At 35.6% G+C, this 18,541-nt stretch overlaps 1 protein-coding gene across 3 annotated transcripts; it reads right to left on the bottom strand.

Annotated features, from left to right (window-relative positions):
• Positions 1 to 1,526: 1,526 nt before the first annotated feature.
• LOC103336788 (Mob1/phocein family protein) lies at positions 1,527 to 11,337 on the bottom strand. Of its 3 annotated transcripts, none has more exons than XM_008239885.2 (7): positions 11,189 to 11,337; positions 9,496 to 9,544; positions 7,328 to 7,436; positions 6,870 to 6,963; positions 5,946 to 6,079; positions 5,688 to 5,851; positions 1,527 to 1,760 (listed from the first exon to the last, which is right to left on the bottom strand). In XM_008239885.2, exons 1-7 carry the CDS (start codon positions 11,209 to 11,211, stop codon positions 1,686 to 1,688), a joined length of 648 nt encoding a protein of 215 aa, XP_008238107.1. In that variant the 5' UTR covers positions 11,212 to 11,337; the 3' UTR covers positions 1,527 to 1,685. The 3 variants fall into 3 exon arrangements, with proteins under 3 accessions (XP_008238107.1, XP_088897605.1, XP_088897606.1); XM_089041479.1 differs by lacking the exon at positions 11,189 to 11,337 and adding an exon at positions 9,755 to 10,468; XM_089041480.1 differs by lacking the exons at positions 9,496 to 9,544; positions 11,189 to 11,337 and adding an exon at positions 8,180 to 8,198.
• Positions 11,338 to 18,541: the final 7,204 nt, after the last annotated feature.

Genomic DNA, 18,541 nt, shown 5'->3' with positions numbered 1-18,541 from the left:
TGCAAAAATTCCAACTTGGGAGAGGTTCGAACCCCACAATGCTGAGTTTAAATTGTTTCATTTTTGACACAATTCAAGTCGCGATATTATGACCATTTAAACTGCGAATAGGACGAAAATATCTTCCCTGAAATATCCTCGAAATTATCGAGGAAAATATCGATAAAATGACGATATATACTTGGAAGTGTGCTAAAATTTCGGAGCCCCAAAAAAATGATATTTTCACCGATATTTCAGCGAAAATATCTAAATTTTGTACTGTGCTTAGAACCAATACACCAGTACTAGAAAATACATTTGCACGCTTTTAGGGGTGAACAACCATATTACAAATTTTTCGAAAAGACAAAGTTATATTTATAAATAAATATAAACCAATAATTTGCCACCTTAATTAAAACTTTTCTTCTTCCTTTTTTTTTTTTTTTTTTGAGAGGAATTAAAACATTTCTTATAATCTAGGGTTTTTAACTCAAATGGTCCCCAACTAAATTATTTATTTAAATGGTCCACATACTGTTTATTATTCGTGAATTGGTCCCACCATTACATTTTCTGAGCTTTAATCATGTGAACAGAACATATGTGTATAAGAAGGGTATATGCCTCTTTTTCATAGCTCAAGGGGCTTTGACAGCAACATGAGAGGTTCGAATGCAACGTTAGAGATTTTGGGTTAGGATTCGTATTTGGGGATTTGGGAGATTTTCGAGATTTCGATAATTTTGGCTGCTCATGACTATCACCTTTCACTAACCATGTTCATGAACTCCAATGAGTCATGGTCTCTCAATACGACCCCTTGAACAAATAATTTAATTGAGAGACTAAAATGCAAATTGTGTATAGATTTGGAACCATTTAAGTTAAAACCCTTATAATTTATCACCTTTCACTAACCATGTTCATTTTAATGTTCAAAAAGTTGCATGTGCACGATATCCTTTCAATGCATGTGTATCAATATTTTGAACGTTAAAATATCTTCCAACAGAGACATGCAAATCACACAGCCTTTTCGAATAGATGGCATATTATTCGACCAAAAAAAATAGATGGCACGTTATAACAAAATCTTAATTGAAGTAGCAAATTTACTCAAACATTTTGTTTCCGTTCATATGGGAAATTGCAACAAAGCATATAAATTTTCTAAGTCCTGCCTAAGTGACTCATAACTTGCGAATTTCAATGACCCTAAAACTGCATATAATACTACAATTCCGAAGGCTACTCTAGGCGATTCAAACAAAACTGATTAAAACCGCATATCGCTTCAAACAATCTAGAATTTAGAATTTATTTCCAAACCAGTTTCAAACTTGAGCGAATGAGCTACTACTATTTTACATAAAACCAACAAAATCAAATGCAGCACCCATACTGCATTTTCATATGATAAACCAGCTGGGCAAAGTATCGGCTGATTGCACTTCCATATGATAAACCCACATTGCACTTCAGCCAAATTAGCTTAGCCGCTCATACAAAGAACAAGGGCTGCCCAATTGCTTTACACAGTATTTCAAATCCCATATAAATTAGTAGAGAGCAAATATTTCAAATCCAAGGCACACATCATATGCACAAAAAGTATTTATAGCACACAACATTGGATACTGTGAAGATGAGTACAATTTATTTAATTTAAATATGCATCCCATGGGATGTGCAAACCCTGTTTAGTAAGGAACAATGATGGATTCTATAAGCTCTTGAAGTGGAGCTAGCTCCTTCTTGTCAATTAGCCCAAATTCCTGCAAAAACAAACACAGTATAGTGGCATCAGCAACTGACTTTACCATTCAAGCAAGAACTTTGTACATCAAGTAAGATTTCATGCTGATAAATTAATGTTTAAACACTCCATGCATTTTTTTGTTGTTGTATATTTTCAAACACAACTGAGCTTTTCTTTGATGCACTTGACCGCATATTGCTTTGGTTAGGGGGTTTAAAAGCAAAAGGTTCAATGACATACTTCATACTACATATTTGCATCTATACACTTCACCCAACACTCATGAACTACCCTTCTTATTTGCAGAAATATCATGATTCTAATCATTTGCAATATCTTATCTCAAGATTGTTCATGTTCCTATTCATGGAATCTACTTAACATCTGATAATAATAGGGCCATGCCGCATGTTTGGACAACTAACAATCTGTACTGCTTTACCGGGAATTGACTTCAATGTTTGAGTACCATATAATTTCATCAACCGGACAAAGATGAATAGAAGTAACTCTGCTTTCTCGCACTAGCATCAAATATGGCAATACAATCACACTACTCATAGTCCAATAGAAATGACTTCCTATCGGCCGATACACCGATATATCGCTATTTTCAAGTGTCGACATCAATATAGGGGGTAAGTCTATTTCTTCCCCCCTTAGGCAATATATCTCCGATACTTGCGATATCTTCTATATTTTCCAATATTTGCCAACATTTCCCTGATACTTGCGCATTGTCGAGGCATATGCGAATGCATGATTTCGCGCTAAATCGAAAGAGGCTTACGCCTCTGGAGCCATTTTTTGAATGGTTTTGAACTAAATCTGGTGATTTTGAACTCAAGTCCGGTGGTTTTGGAATGAAAAAGAAGACAGGAAAACAGAGGAGTGACGAAGAAGATGATGCCTCAGAAACTCTTTAATATATTAAGATACTAACTTTAACCTCGGGCTGAGCCCAAACAAATTCCTTTTTTTTTAAGGAAAGCCCAAACAAACTCATAATATCCTTGTGCCTAAAACTACTTAGAAAATCAGCAAAAATAAGCCCAGAAATCAATTAATTAATTTCAAATTTTACATCTATTTTTGTATATTTCATATGTTTCAATATTTTATGTTTAATAATTAAAATAATAGGCCTTTGGTGTGTTAATGGGTTGTACTTAACGTCTATGAAAGCTTTACTCCAAACTTCTGTGTTTTAATGCCAATATCTATCTTTTTTGTCAATCTTTTCACGATACTTGAAACGATATCAATATATCCTCCGAAATATCCGTAAATTGGAGGCACGATATTATCTGCACGGCCAATATTTTCATCCTTGCTTCCTACTATGTTTTTGGGGAATTACACAGTACCAAAGTTTCATAAAAGTAGGCATTTCAAACTGTATGAAACTTTCCACATGCTTTTCAGAAACAGCGGAAGCATAAGAACGTACAAAGAGTGTCCCAAGATATGGCTACTAAATCAGATATATTTAATGAAGCACAAAAAGAAGATTAGTTATACTGGTACACTGAATTTCAAGAGCAGCACAATTTCTTTTGGAGCTAGTGGCAGTTATGGTATTTCGTCGACTGTTTTAGGAACCTTAGTGTTGTCGGAGATGGCAGGTTGTGGCTGGTGGAATTAAGAGGACTCGAGCTACAGATGATTTCCTTATGTGTATTCAACCTGCTGAGTTGGAGACTTGAGGTACACAGGGCTGCATTTTTAAGTTTCCAAATCCTTCTGGTGATTTCATCATTCCCTGGAATTCAACTTTGGTGAAGGTAGGGCAGATGCCTAGAGGTAGGATGTGTCCCTTTAAGTTCTTTAGTTTCGTGGAATATTGGGGTGATTTCTTACCTACTGTTTCTCAATGCTGGACCTCTCAGGCTGCTGGTAAGTTGCAATTTCAAGTGTGTCACAGGCTTAGGCTAATAAAACTGAACTCAGAAGAGGAGTTAGGTCCATGTTGGGAATGTCTCAGTTACGTCTAGGGAAGCTAAAGGAACCCTTGCGGTTCGTCAACATGAGCTGCACTCCCTTCAATACAAATCTCAGAGCTCATGTTTTCTTTAGATGCATTAATTAGAGGAATTGTTCTAGGATCACGTCCATTGGGATATCTGTTGCCAACATTATGGAAGAGTATGAGGATATCAAGAGTGAAGCTTTATCTCTCTATAAAAGCTACAAGTGCAACGAAGAACACTTCATTTCAAATAGGCTTTCCCATATCAGAAACTTAATTAAAAATTCGATTTCAGATAGTCAAGCTAATGCTATGTGTATTGAGGTGGCTTTTGACGTGATTCAAGTTCGTATTTCTTTGAATCCCAACAAGGCCTTGGATCCATATAATTTAAATGGTCATTTCCTTAGGAAAGCAGATGTTACTCAACTGTTACGGAGTTCTTTTTGTATGAGTCAGCTTCTCAAGGAAATAAACTTCACCAACGTGCCCTTGTTCCTAAACTCCCCAACCTTTCCGAGGTGTGTGAATCTAGGCCTATCTCCTCCAGCAACACCCTACGTAAAATTATTTCCAAACTCATCGCTAATAGAATCAAGGCTGTTCTTCCGGATATCATTACAGTCATGACTCATCCCAATCTATGTCTGTTGCTGGCTATAATTCCTAACAGTCATGATGCAATGGATCCAAGCCTGCATTACCTATGAGTCCTCTCTTACAGTCAATGGTGAGTTAGTGGGATTTTTTTTTTTCCTAGCAACAGGTGGCTTGTCTCACGTATTCTTCAAAAGAATCTCCACACTAAACCCCTCTTTCAAATTCCAGAGGAAGTGTAGTAAGCTTAGACTCGCACATATTTGTTTTTCTGATGATCTCATCATCTGTCATGGGGACCTTTACCCTGCTTATGTTTCAATGAGTTCTCTTGATGATTTCCAATCTCTCTCGACCCTAACAGATAATATTAGTAAAAGGCAACACCTAAGGCTCCTATTCTTCAATTCTTTTGCTATTCTCCGCGACACACTCCTATCCAGTACCATGGGAGTCCTGTTATTACTTCTAAGTTAAGTTTTCAAGATTCCTCTAACATCATTGACAGGATAGAAGTGAAATGAAGTTCAGAATGTTAGAATTTGAGTATCCAACACAAACCAGTTGGCAATTGGTGGAGAGACCCAAGATCATTTAAACTACTCATGCAATGCTTCCATTTCCCATGTGGGACATAAAAGGCGTGCTTCACTGCAAGGTGCAAGGGTTATGGAAATGGTGATGTTTGATTGAGAGTGGAAGGAAGACAAGATTTTGTGACCCTCAAACATTCTTGTGAAAATGTCTTTTCGGGTGGAAGACAAGAATTTTGTGGAATTGTAGCTGTTTTGGGGCTAATTTGGTGGGAGAGAAATAGAAGAAATTTTTAGAATCATAGTGGCAATGAAGAGGAGAGTTCTTGTGTAAAATTCAGGGCATCCTTGTAGACTTCACTGTCTCCAGATTTTAGGGATCTTTCACTTTCTGTAATTTTATAAGATTGGGGAGCTTCTGTAGGGGAGTTTATAGAGTTTTGATTATGAAGTCAAGAGTATATTTGTTTTCCTTTTTATGAGTTGTATTAAAATGTTGGTGGACCTCTTGTTCATCAAATCTTTGTGCCATGTTTTATGATTATTACTAATAACATCTTGTTTAGCCTAAAAGAAGAATACAATTACAGAGCTTTATTTCTCCTTTATTAGGTGATCCTTCGCTCATCACTACCTTCCCACAAACAATCCCTTATTAATTTGTCAATCGTCCTAACACCCTAATAGGCAATCCAATAAAAGGCATGATCCCAAAAATTTATGGCACGCAAATTACCCCATAAGGGGAGGCCCATACAATTCAAAATCAGAAAACACAAGAAAATCTATTTCAGGATAATTTTTTAAAAACCAAGGAAAAAGCAAAGTTATTGCGGGTACTTACACAGGTAAACAGTATGAAATGCTTGAAGCAAGTGTTTAAATGGGCCTCCTCCTTAAGGCTCACAATTTTCTGGAAATGAGAGTGATATATGTGGGCATATACACGGAAAAGTCTTTTGAATATTGTCTTCACAACCTCCCTGAAATTGGGGGGAAATGGTGCGCCTGAAAAAAAAAAACACATATTGGGGCAATGAATTATAATGATCAGATGAAAGGCACAAAATGATTAAAAAGAAAATATAACAATAAACACTACCTAGCTTTTGGGGAAATATGGATTCATCATCAAGTTGAGATTCAATCCAGTCCATCAGATATTCAACATATTTTGGAGCCGAGACCTCTATAGGTTTCTTAATTAGTACACCATCTGCCCATCTATACTCATACCTGTAGATTGTTTACAAACAAAAACCAAAAAAATAATTATTAACAAAAGAAGCTGGGTTAGACAAAAGGTTGTACTAGGCAAAAAGAGAAATTGTGTGGTGTTTTGCTGAAAAATTCTCAAAATGATTTTATATAGCAGAGACTGAAAATTAACTCTAAAACTGTAGGCACAGTTGGTTACTGGAGAATCCACATCTCGAATAACCAGAATGGAATTCTTATCTGTAATGGTGTAGGAAGCAAGTACAGGGGTTTGTGGGGCTGAGAAAGGTGGAAAATCCAGAAAAGGGGAAGTTGAAGCATAAGAAGTTCCACATACTGTTTGAAGGAGTAGGTTGGTTGTCCATGGGAGCAAGGAAGTTGGGCATGGTGGGGCAGGGTGGTGAAAGGTGTAGAGATATGAGAAGCTTCATTTCATTCTATCTTATCTACAAATATATTGAATATTTACTCTTTTAGTAGTATTAATTAATTGTAAGAAAAAACATGTCAGTACCAGAGACTCAAAGTAATAGTTGAATTAATAGTCTGTCCTTATGCGAACAGCTTGCAGCAAACTGAATCCATTACTATTAAATATTTAACATCTTGTACATTAAATATCCGAATTCATTAATATTGATATGATTTAAGAAAGGCACTGAAGTACACAATGGTACAAAAGCTCAAACAATGAAATGTCAAACAATAACATTACCATAAACTAATCATTTAAGAAAAAAAGAACAATAAAGTAACAAATATACTGACATACATAATTTAAATAAATTAAAAAGATATACTCCCATACTTGGGGCCTGCAGTCATCGTAGGACAATTCTCTGGAGTACAGAACTCTGTGAGAGTACCATATAACAAGTTGACCTGATTGAAGAAATCCACAGCTGAAATTAAAAGAGCAACAATCAAATTTCAGATATAGATCACCATAGAAGAGATTACATTAAATAAGAAATTGGGGAAAGAGATACTTAAACGTTTTGGCTCTGTTTGTTTCGTCTTAAAACAGATGGGAGAAAATGAACCCATTTGGTGTTAATTTTTTGGTTTTTTAATTCTATTAATTGGGGGCAGATAGAGCAAGAGCCACAAGATGTGAAGGCAACTATTTTCGTAAGAAACAAAACTTGTAATCATGTATCAACCATGTAAAGAACCAAAAAGACTAAAAAATTGAAAGGCGACATTTTGTGATGTGTGTGTGTTGTGTGTGTGTGTGTGTGTGTGAGAGAGAGAGAGAGAGAGAACTGTTGACAGCAAGCCATTCATTCAAATCTTCTCCTGTTGGAAGTTTTACTGCTTCTCTTAGGTTCCCGCTACCTAGTGTAGCATCAATGTGCTTTCTAAGCTGAGCCCCCTGCATCGCACAAGAACAAAAATTAATGAAGAAACTCAGTTCTACCTATATATTTGTAGTATAAAATCCCAAAAGCTCTTTCCATTCTTTTCATTTTTGAATTTTCATCCCGGTAAATTGCATCTTCTCATCCTTAAATCATAACTTTATGGATTCTCCTTTTCTGATGCAAATCCAGTTTTTTACACATCTTACCAAGTTTTATTTTTCTCATCCCAAAATTGTCCCCAATAGCATTTAACAGAGTTAAATCCCACATCTACAGGATTCAAACCGTATAAATCTCACAATTTTAAATCCATAAATTATGATAGTATGATAGTTTAAAACACTAGGAGAAAATACCAATAGGTATCTAAACACAAGGAAAAATTTATCCACGGCTGCATCTCAATAAGGAAGTCAGATTGACAAAAGAAGAAAATTAGATTTACAAAATATACCCATATAATATGGGTACAAATGACAACAATGAAACTTGACAAAACTTATATAAGGAAGGGTACGCTTAAAAGACCCATAGATACATACACAAAATTAAGGGAGAAAATAATCATGGGTACATAAAGAGAGGGAAAAAATTTATCCATGGCAGGGAATTAGAGGGATAGAAAAAGAGAATTTGATTGACAAATGTATCCATAAATATAGGTAAAAACCACAAGAAGAAAATTCAATGAAACTTATATATGTTGGGAAATGTACGCATATATGTATGTACATATAAAACACATGGTACATACATAAGCACACTGACGAGTGACGACTTAATCCAAGCCGTCCAGACCCCACCACCTACATCAAAATCATTTCTGACAACCAATCCAGCATATGCCATCTGTCCAAACACGCATTTCCATCTCCCAAGTCCCAACCCCCATTGTCAAAGCCAACACATACATACTTCACCCAATCCCTTCTCTCTATCTCTAGTCTGCCGCAAACCCTCCTTTCCTCTTCAAATCATAGATCTCAAACATCTAACAAAACCGCTCCAGAACAAATAAAATCCAAACTTTCACTCATATAAAGAGTGAAAAGGAAGTGAAAACCCACAAGGATTCACATCACGGCAAGCTTTTTACTGCTGCAAACCCTCAGAGGATAAGCTTAAAGCCTACTTCAGAAAATACACCAAGGTTATGCGAAAACAAAGGTTTTGGGTTTGTGGTCCTTGTCGATCCTATTGTTCTTCCTGTTCCTTGTGTTTATTTCCTGCATCCCACATTGAGAAATGATTGTTGTTGTGGCAAGGAGAAGGTGGAGATGTTGTTAGGTGGCTAAAGATAACAAAAGAAAAAACAAAAAACAAAAAAAAGGCCTCATGGGTTTTTTTGCGCCTGATCGAATCCCCAAAAGTTTGCCCAAACGGACTCAGCCTATCAAATCTCAAGTCAAAGCACTAAGGTTAATCTAGGAATTGAACAAACAAGTTTTTTTTAACTGAAGATAAAAAGGTGTTGGCATGTCATTTGGTCAGTGCTAAATTACTGATGTGGAGAAAAGTCAAAGGACAAGAATCATAACTGAAAAAGAAACCAAATTCTAATTCAAAGATTAGGCTCGCCAAGATTAGGAACCTAATAATGCTTTGTTTGTCTTCCAGAAAGCTTAGTTAGAGGCCCCACATACATGTGGAGATGATATACAGAATATAAAAAAAAAACTCAATAAGTCATTAGCTGGAAGCTGAAACAAGAGAACAAGAAAAGGTGCACTGAGACAGCAGCTCCCCAATCTTCAGCAAATCTAATGTAATATTACATCAGCCGCATAAGCATTCTCAAAGCTGAGCCGCAGAAGCAGGATTATCCTCTAAAGTAGGGTGCTTTAACTATTGCAGCCAATATAACATTAAAATAAAAATGAACACTAAATTTCAAATTTCACTACTAAGAACCGGATATTGCATTTCTAACATAAACAGAAAACATGGCATGAAAAAGCACACAAGCGCACCACCACTGAAAAGTTCAAGCCCAATATATACAACTCTTAGCATGCTCAAACTATCACAAATAAAGATTACCAAAATCACATGTTAATTAAGGGAAACAACCTTGCTCCCTGAGGGTGCGCTTTTTTTTGGGCGGAATGTCCTCTGGTTTCTGCATCAATAGTAAACGTAAGTTCTACAAAATTGATAATGACTAAACAATAAATACTAATTTCTAAAGAAGCAAATAAATATGAACTTGCATACATCAACACGCGCACACAGGAAAATGCGGCGCAGAGAGAGGGGTTAGAAAGTTGGTGACATATTGAAATTATGGGGTGTTGGTTCTGAGAGCTCATTAAAATTTTAACATCCTCACCCTTCGCTCGGAAGACCCAAATCGAACATTGTCATGCAAAACATCTACACCCTTCGCTCCATAATTGTCAAAAATCCTTCTGTTTATTTACAAGCAACACATCCCAAAACACAGACAAAACATCACGTCCAAAAAAAACTTCACCCTTTTTACATCCCCCCAAAAACCTTAACCTTTCAAATAAAATTGCAGTACAGGAGATCCCTCTCTTGAACAAACCTACACAACCATTTCCCGAGTAGCCCCTTATTTTTCATCACCAAATTACCCACCCCTAAACAAGACTTTGCTTTCCTTCTAGATATTACATCTCAACCAAACCAATGCTCCTTTTTCCTTTCTCCTTTCCTCAGTACCTTCCCACAAGAAATTCCTCATTAACTTTTCTAACTTCTTTGCCATTTCGCAAGAACTCTAAATACTGAAAGATATCAATTGGCAAACTACACAAAAGAGAACGAAGTAAGAGTAAGCCATACTTCCTGCCCTTCCAAATGAAACCTCCACAGCAATTTCCCAAGTAGCGCCTCAAATTAGCCACCCCAAAACCATCCTTTTCTTCATTCTATATATCACATCCCAACTAATTAAGTGCTCATTGCTTCCTTTCTCAATACCTTCATACAAGGATTTCCGCATTACCTTTTTGAACCTTTTTCACACTTTAATTGGAATTATAAAAGGGAAAGATAATAATTTGGAAAACTTTTCAAACGTATTAAAGTAGAGTAAGCCTTCCTCCCCTCGGCAAAAACAGATTCCTTCCATCTGCCACAGCAATCTTTGCATTCCACACATTCATCCCATTTTAATACCAGAGAACGGCAACATATTGAGCAAATAGTTATTATCCGTTAGGTTCCAGACACCAAATCATCATTATGAAAAACGATGCAAAGAAAAAATAATCACTTCCAAGCAACTGAATGACCCATGTCATGCATTGACTACCATATTGCTATTCATCTATAATGTTATCCACCACCAACAATCTTGCCGTTATTATTTTCATGAACTACCAAACCTGGAAAAGAGCTTTTGATTATCAATAGGCATCATTTATCACTATTACTAAAATTTAATAATCAACAAAGAGCGAGACAAATATCAATGGTCATTCGATTTAGTTTCTTTCTTTACACTAATCCTCGCCTACCAAATATTGCATTTACATAACACTTACAGTATCATTGTGTTTGAATAACAAAAGATAAAACTGTGGGAGGGGAGAAAAACCCATTAATCAACACAAATAGAGCAAAACAAACCTATCAAAAGTCACCAATTTCAATAGATCAAGTGAAAGGGCTCCCGGTATAACATATAAGGCATCAACTGATCAGGAAGGAAAGAAAATGGAAACTTCCAAGTATAGAAGAAAGTTCAATTCTTAAAGATAATAAAGAAATATACACATCAAAAGTTTATACTTGCCTGCCCAGACCGAAGAGACTCATGGTTCGTGAGAGAGAAGGAAGAGGTTTGTGCGTTGTCAATCCTACGTCTTTCTTTAGCTGCGATCGAGCTGAAAAAGAAAAAGGCCTTACTTTTTTTTGTAAACCAAAACAAAAACAACAGGAAATGTTTTTTTTTAATTTTTTGGGAAAAATTCCTTCTTCTTTTTTTCTTTTTTTTTTTTTAATTTATAGGAAAATTCAATTTGATCGCTTTAAAAAATTTAAAAAAAAATTGCCCCTTTTTTTCTACCAAAGCTAGAAAGGGGAGAGGTTTTTTACACATGTTGTAGTGCCATTGGGAAATTGGGATTAAACCTTAGTGCCTATTTGGCATTGCTTATTTAGGGTGATAAGTGATTTTTTAAAAATTTTGAGAAGTCCAACCCGTTTGGTAAATTGTAAGAAAATCACTTATTGTTAAAAATTGTTATTAGAAAAGCTATAAGGGAAATCAGCTAATGAAATGCTTTTATTTTTTGATTATGTAGGAATTAGTTTCAAAGAGGCGCTGAGTTTAATGATTATGCAACAATCATTTTTTGATTATGCGTAAAATCAATACTAACAACACTTTTAACAAAAATTTTACCAACAAACTACTTTCTCTTGATTTCACTCCACAAGAAATCGTGATTATTTTCATAGACAGCAATGTCAAACTAGCCAATAGACTACTTTTGCAAGTTAAGTCATTTTTAACTTGGCTTGACCAAAAATTTAGCAGATTTGGTCATCCATATATATAAAGCAAAAAGCAGAGAATGGTACAACATTCAAAATACCATAAAATGCACTTAGTTAATGCAAATATTAAGAATTAAAATTATTAATTAAATGAAGATAATATGGTAAATTCACAATTTTTCATATTTAAAAAATTAAAATTTAAAAAAAAAAATCAGATGATGGATCCTATTTTTATAAAACATAACTATCCATCATTTTTTTTTAATTATAAAATAAATTTAAATTTTTTTAAAAAAAGCCTCTCACATGCGCGGAAGTGCGTGCAAAGAGGCTAGTTGTCATTTACAAAGTTAGCAATTTATAAACATTCTATCTAAGCGTAGTTAAAAATAAATAAATGTAATTTAAAATTCATAAAAAGATAAATAATTATATAGAAAAGGTTTATCTTCACTGATTTATGAAGGATACAAGAATACAATATTTATACAAGGATGTCTAATGTAACAGTCCTATACTAATTACATAGTAAATTACAAATTAATCTCATAACTGAAAGCTTATACAAATCATATTGAATTGACTCATTGGTTTGGTGGTAACTGATGTAACTCTCTAAAATTCCCCCACAAACTTGACTTTGGGGAGGTGACAAGTTTGGAAACGAGACGATTGAACCGAATCGTAGGTAAACCTTTGGTGAAAACGTCAGCCAGGTGGTGTGTAGAAGGAATAAATTGAACTTGGTGACTTCCCGTGGCAATGCATTCGCGAACAAAATGATAATCAAGCCCAATATGTTTTGTGCTAGAATGAAAGACCAGATTAGCGGCCATGTAAGCAGTAGAAAGACTATCACAATTAAGAATAACCGAACACGAGAAAGGATACTGAAGTTCACGTAAAAGGCCTTGAATCCAAATAGTATCAACACATGCATAAGCTAGAGCATGGTATTCGACTTCGGCATCGAGAGACTGTATGTTGTTTCTTGGCACTCCATTAAATGAGATTGGGTCCTAAAAAGATACCATGTAGTCGATCAACAAGTGTTTGGACACCCTGCCCAATCAGCATCCGGGTATGCAATAAGTAGAGAAGAATCATGGGAACGACAAAGGGATAAACCATGCCCAAGAGTTCCTTTCAGGTAACGAAGTATGCATTTCACAGCCTCTAAATGTGTATCACTAGGAGAACTCATGAATTGAGAAACATGTTGAACTATGTAGGCTATATTAGGGCAAGTTATGGTGAGATATTGAAGAGCACCCATGAGTTGGCGATAGGGCTGGGCACGGTCCGGTTCGGCCTGATTTTCAAGCAAAAGCAGGCTGAAACCAATACTGTTCATCTGATTCGGCCCGGTTTGGGTTTTAATTAGAATGCCAAAGAAAATCGGACCAACCGGGCCGATTTAAGTCCGGTTTGGTTCAGGTTTTTCACACTTTGGACCGGCTCTTAGCCTAACTTATATTTTTACACAAAGCAATAGAGCAAATCGCCGAATCCATACAAGAAAAACCATATCTGAACCTTAAAATATGCTAACATAAAAAAAAATTATCCAGCAAAACATATCTAATTGATGCACCAAAGGAAAGTAAGAACCAAAAAAAGAAATCAGACAAAGAGGAGAAGAAGAAATAAAGACCTGGTGTGAAATAAAAAATAATAATACTAAGAGAAAGAGATGAAGAAATAATCAGTGAGAAAGAATGGAGGAAAGAAAGAATAAATGGGATGAGAGTAGAGAAAAGAGAGGAAGAAAGAACTGCTGAGCAAGAAGAGAGGAAAGAAATAATGAGAGAGAAAGAAGAAATCATAGAAATGAGAGGGATTAAAAAGAAACTTCAAAAAGAAACGTCAAATGAGAGGGATTCCATTAAAAAAAAAATTTAAAAGCCTTTCTCTTCTCTCTGCCCAAGACATCAACATCAACATATCATGAAAGGGATTAAAAACAAACTTCAAAAAGAAACGTCAAATGAGAGGGATTCCATTAAAAAAATTTAAAAAAGCCTTTCTCTTCTCTCTGCCCAAGACATCAACATCAACATCATATCATGAAAGCCCACCGAAGTTGCTTTTTAATTGCAATATTTTAATACAAATAGGCATGGGATGAGAGAAAGTGAGGTTATAGGCGTGGACTTCAAACAAAAAGTAAGACAGGTTTCATAGAAAGAAAAAAAAAAAAAAAAAGAGTCGTTCTATTTCTCTGCCCAAGACATCAATATCATGAATGCAAACCCAACTTGCCTTTTAATTACAATGTTTTAATACAAACACAAATAATAGAACGCCATGTGTAAGTAAAATATATATTTAATATGACCGGTCCGATTGGGACCGGTCTGATTTTTTCAATATAAAAACCGGAATTGGAATCGGATTAAACGAGTTCGGTCCAATTTTTGGTCAATTCGGTCCGATTTTTGGTCAACTCGATTTTTCGATTTTTTTGGGTCTAGTTCGGCTCGATTTTCCGGTTTCCAGGTTTGAATGCCCACCCCTAGTTGGCGATATAGAGTTAGATCAGCAAAGAAAGACTCATCAATGCGAAAAGTAGAGTCTGCAGGAAGCCATGAGGGTTGAGATTGATTTACAATCTAGAAGATTACTTTTTCAGAGAAGATCGAGTGTATATTTATTTTGTGTAAGGTGAACAGAATCTTTGAGATGTGAGACTTCGATGCCAAGAAAGTAATTAAGCCTGCCAAGATCTTTAACCTCAAATTCAATATCAAGAGCGTGAATAAAAGTGGAAAGTTGAGAGGGATTACTGCCTGTAAGCACAATATCATCGACGTAGAGGAGTAAAATCATGACATGCGAGCCATCATGATACACAAACAAGGACGAATTAGATCGACTTTGGACGAAACCAACTAGAAGTAGAAAAGCGCTAAACCTCTGAAACCAAGCAGGGTGGCTTGCTTAAGACCATACATTGCCTTATGGAGTTCACAAACATGAGTGGGCCGAAGAGGATCAGAGAAGCCAGGAGGTTGTTGCATAAACACCGCCTCGGAGAGATAAACGTGCAAAAAAGCATTTTTAACTTCGAGTTGCCGTATTCCCCACCCACAAGAAATAGCAATGCTTAGAATGGTGAGAATAGTGGTCAGCTTGACCACTAGACTAAACGTGTCAAAATAATCGATCTCGGACTGCTGATGATACCCTTTGGCGACAAGACGTTCTTTATATCGTTTGATTTTGAATACCCATTTGCAGCCAACTATGTTTTGATAGGAAGAAGAGGGGATAAGAGACCATGTTCCTTGTTCAAGAAGAGCATTGAATTGGTTTAAAATAGCATGCTGCCAGTAGGGAGACTTGGATGCTTGTGTGTAACAAGTGGGTTCAATCTCAGACCCAACCGCGGCCATGAGAGCTTGTGGAATTGGATAGTGAGAAGAGAAGTTGGACTGAAATTTCGGGTTGGGTTTGAAGATGCTAGAACAAGAGAGCTTATGTAAAATGCCTTTATGTGCACAAAAATGCTTGAACATCAAATTATCAAATTCTTTGCCACCATCACTTTGGAATTGTTTAACAAATGATGAAAATTCAGTTTGCAAATAAGTCACAAAGTTAGAGAAATGAGGGAAATCTTCGAATTTCTAGTACATGGGAAAAAGCCATATGTAATGAGTATAATCATTCCCAAAAATAACATAATATCGGAAGCCAAAGACATATATAGTATGGGACATGCAAACATCATAATGTATTAAATCAAATAGAGCAGTGGACCAATGATCATGAGACACAAAGGAAAGACGAGTAAATTTAGCAAGTGCACAAAGAAAGATGAGATCCTAACAAGGATCGAGAAACTAGATTGCCAAGAACACGATCAGAGAGATGTCCAAGACGACGACGCCAAAAGGAGGTTGAGGCGACAATGGAGATGAGAGCTTGCTTGAAGCCAAAGAATGGAGAAGAAGACGGTAAGACATGATAAAGACCATATTTACATTGGCCTTGAAAAAAAAAATTATCGGAATGTAAATCACAAATAATATAACCCCAAGGATAAAAGGTAATACTAACAAAAAGGAAAGCAAAGATCATACTAAGGGTATCACTCTGATACCATGTAGAAAATGTTTATTTTTATAAATTTATGAAGGACATAAGAATACAAGATTTATACAAGGATGTCCAATGTAACAGCTCTATACTAATTACAGAGTAAATTACAAATTAATCTTATAACTGAAAGCTATTACAAATCGTATTGAATTGATCTCATTGATTTGGTGGTAACTGATGTAACTCCCTAACAAATTATTTAAAAATCTTGCAAATTCAAATTAATAAAAAAAGCAAAGATAAAAGGTGATTGTGCTAAAATGGACCTTTTGTAGATCACTTATTCTATAATGGACCCTTTGGAAATCTCATCCCCAAATAATCATAAACTATCACATATTTGCTTATAAACCCTTCTTTTAAATATTTAACTCATTACCACTAGTGTCGTGTTAGTGCCCCAATTCATTATGTCGCTCCGGAACGGATTTGGGTGGCGTTAATATCCTGCAGTCCCCAAATTGGGTGATACCCTTCTCTCTCTTTGACGTATGTCAAAAAAATAATAGACGAGTTTGGCTCTGTTACAACACCCAGGATCGTCGTGAAACCAAAGGTGAACAGTTTCAATCCCTACATATTTTCAAATTTTGTAAACATTAGGGGTTGAACATGTTGTGACAAAATTAAAGTTAGGATATTTTGAATTGAAGTGTTACTTCAGTATGTCCATTACAACATATGGAAGTATAAGTAATACATTTTCTTATTATTAATGATTAGGCATGGGCGCAGTAATGAAATGAACGGTTTTATAATGGGCATTTTTGTTGTATTCATATGTTTGGCACTTGTTGAATTCATAATATAAGTTGACATTTGGGGCCTAGATAGAGTTGGGGAGGGAGGGGGTTGTGTTTGTTAAACCAAGTGAAGATTCATGCCTGAAACGTGATAGAGAACATAATGATGACCTCTTTTTAAGTTGTTGTATTAACTGTTGTGTTAGTTTTGAATTATCCCTAATATGCTTGTATACGCAACGTGACAATTGATTAGCTAAACCTTAGCCTAAAATATGTAACTCTGGAATCCACCAAGAAGATATGAGAAAACCTCAAGATTTATTTAATAAACTGGAATAACAAAACATAACCATAACTATAGGTACAGTATGCTTAAATACTCCTAGAAACACTAGGAATAATAAAGGAATTAAAATAGGAAAATAACGAAGTTTTCAAAAATTATAAAAACTTTAAAACTGGATTTCGGGCTAGTAAACTATCTCGGATGCCCGAAAAAGCCCATACGTCATGGAAAAGCAATGTATTTTACTCGTGATGTTGTTCTCTTCGAATCAACTAGTCATGGGCTCAATTATGATCTCGGAGCCCAAATCTACAGTTTACCTAATTTGCCTTTGAGCAAGTTTCGCTCCAGCTCCTCTTCAATGGCTTCAGTTATCTATTCTACATCATATGCTCTATAATTTGGTTTACTTGTTAGCAAGATTAGATGAACATATTTCCCTTGATAATATTTGTAATCATAATATGATGTAATATAAGATAAATACATGTTGACAAGCAGAGATTGTAGTATGGTCCAGGGTGATATCAAAAGTGTTTTATTACCATCATGGAGTAGCAATAGCAAATCAAGTTAGTTATTTGAGAGGAAGAAGTTTTTAGTGCGAAGATCCAATACGAATTCCAAGCCAATCATATCCTGCCACTCAATGGGCAACAACTGATACAGTTGAAAGAAGTCCTCTTTTGTACATCTAGTTTATATACATGACCTGAAGTGAAGCCATTCCATTGTCCATGGGTTAATGGTCCTTAAGGTTACCGGAAATAGGCTTAGAGAACTGGATGCCGTTAGTTTTCTAATTGGGGAGATTGTCATATAGTTCATCAAGCGAGACTTTTGATTAATAACTGGTATGTTGTGTGGTGAACTTCCCTAAGTAGACACGAAGAACAATGAAGGTAGTATCGTGCAAGATACCTACTTCAAAGGGAATAAATTGTTATAATTGTTGATGTAGACACTATACTGAATTCTTTCACAGTCAAGGACGATAGGTTGAATTTAGGTCTCATATATTTTGTTGAAGTTGTGATGTTAGGTCGAAAAAGAACTAATAAGATAGAGTTAAAGTATTTAAAGCTTGTAGAAAGTATGAGACTGTGGAACTAATATCCGTGAGAAATCATTTCTTACAAAAAGAACCATGATTCATTATCCAGGGCACTAATAGGGTATACTAAAAATAAGGGTAAGGTCGAAATTGCCAAAGGAGACGGTGAGATTACAAGGGGAAGAGGAAGCATAAGAGGAATACGAAGGGAAGCAAAAGAGAAGTAGAGACACGGATTAGGGACATGAGTAAGAAGTTGATGAGAATGATAAGGGAAATAAGGCAAAGGGTGAGTGGAATGACTACAAACTCAAGGGATTTGCATATGCAATCCATGTTTGTAGATGAAATTGTAATATATTATGTACAAAAGTTGCATATTTATAGTTTTGATTTATACATACTGAGGTTAAAATGACTATTAATCATACCTAGGCATTTGAAAGGCTTCCT

Source organism: Prunus mume, linkage group LG7, assembly GCF_029339155.1.
Source record: "Prunus mume cultivar Tortuosa linkage group LG7, ASM2933915v1, whole genome shotgun sequence".
Classification (NCBI taxonomy): Eukaryota; Viridiplantae; Streptophyta; class Magnoliopsida; order Rosales; family Rosaceae; genus Prunus; species Prunus mume.
The sequence above is the reverse complement of the archived record's forward strand: the minus strand, read 5'-3'. Positions and strand labels throughout refer to the sequence as shown.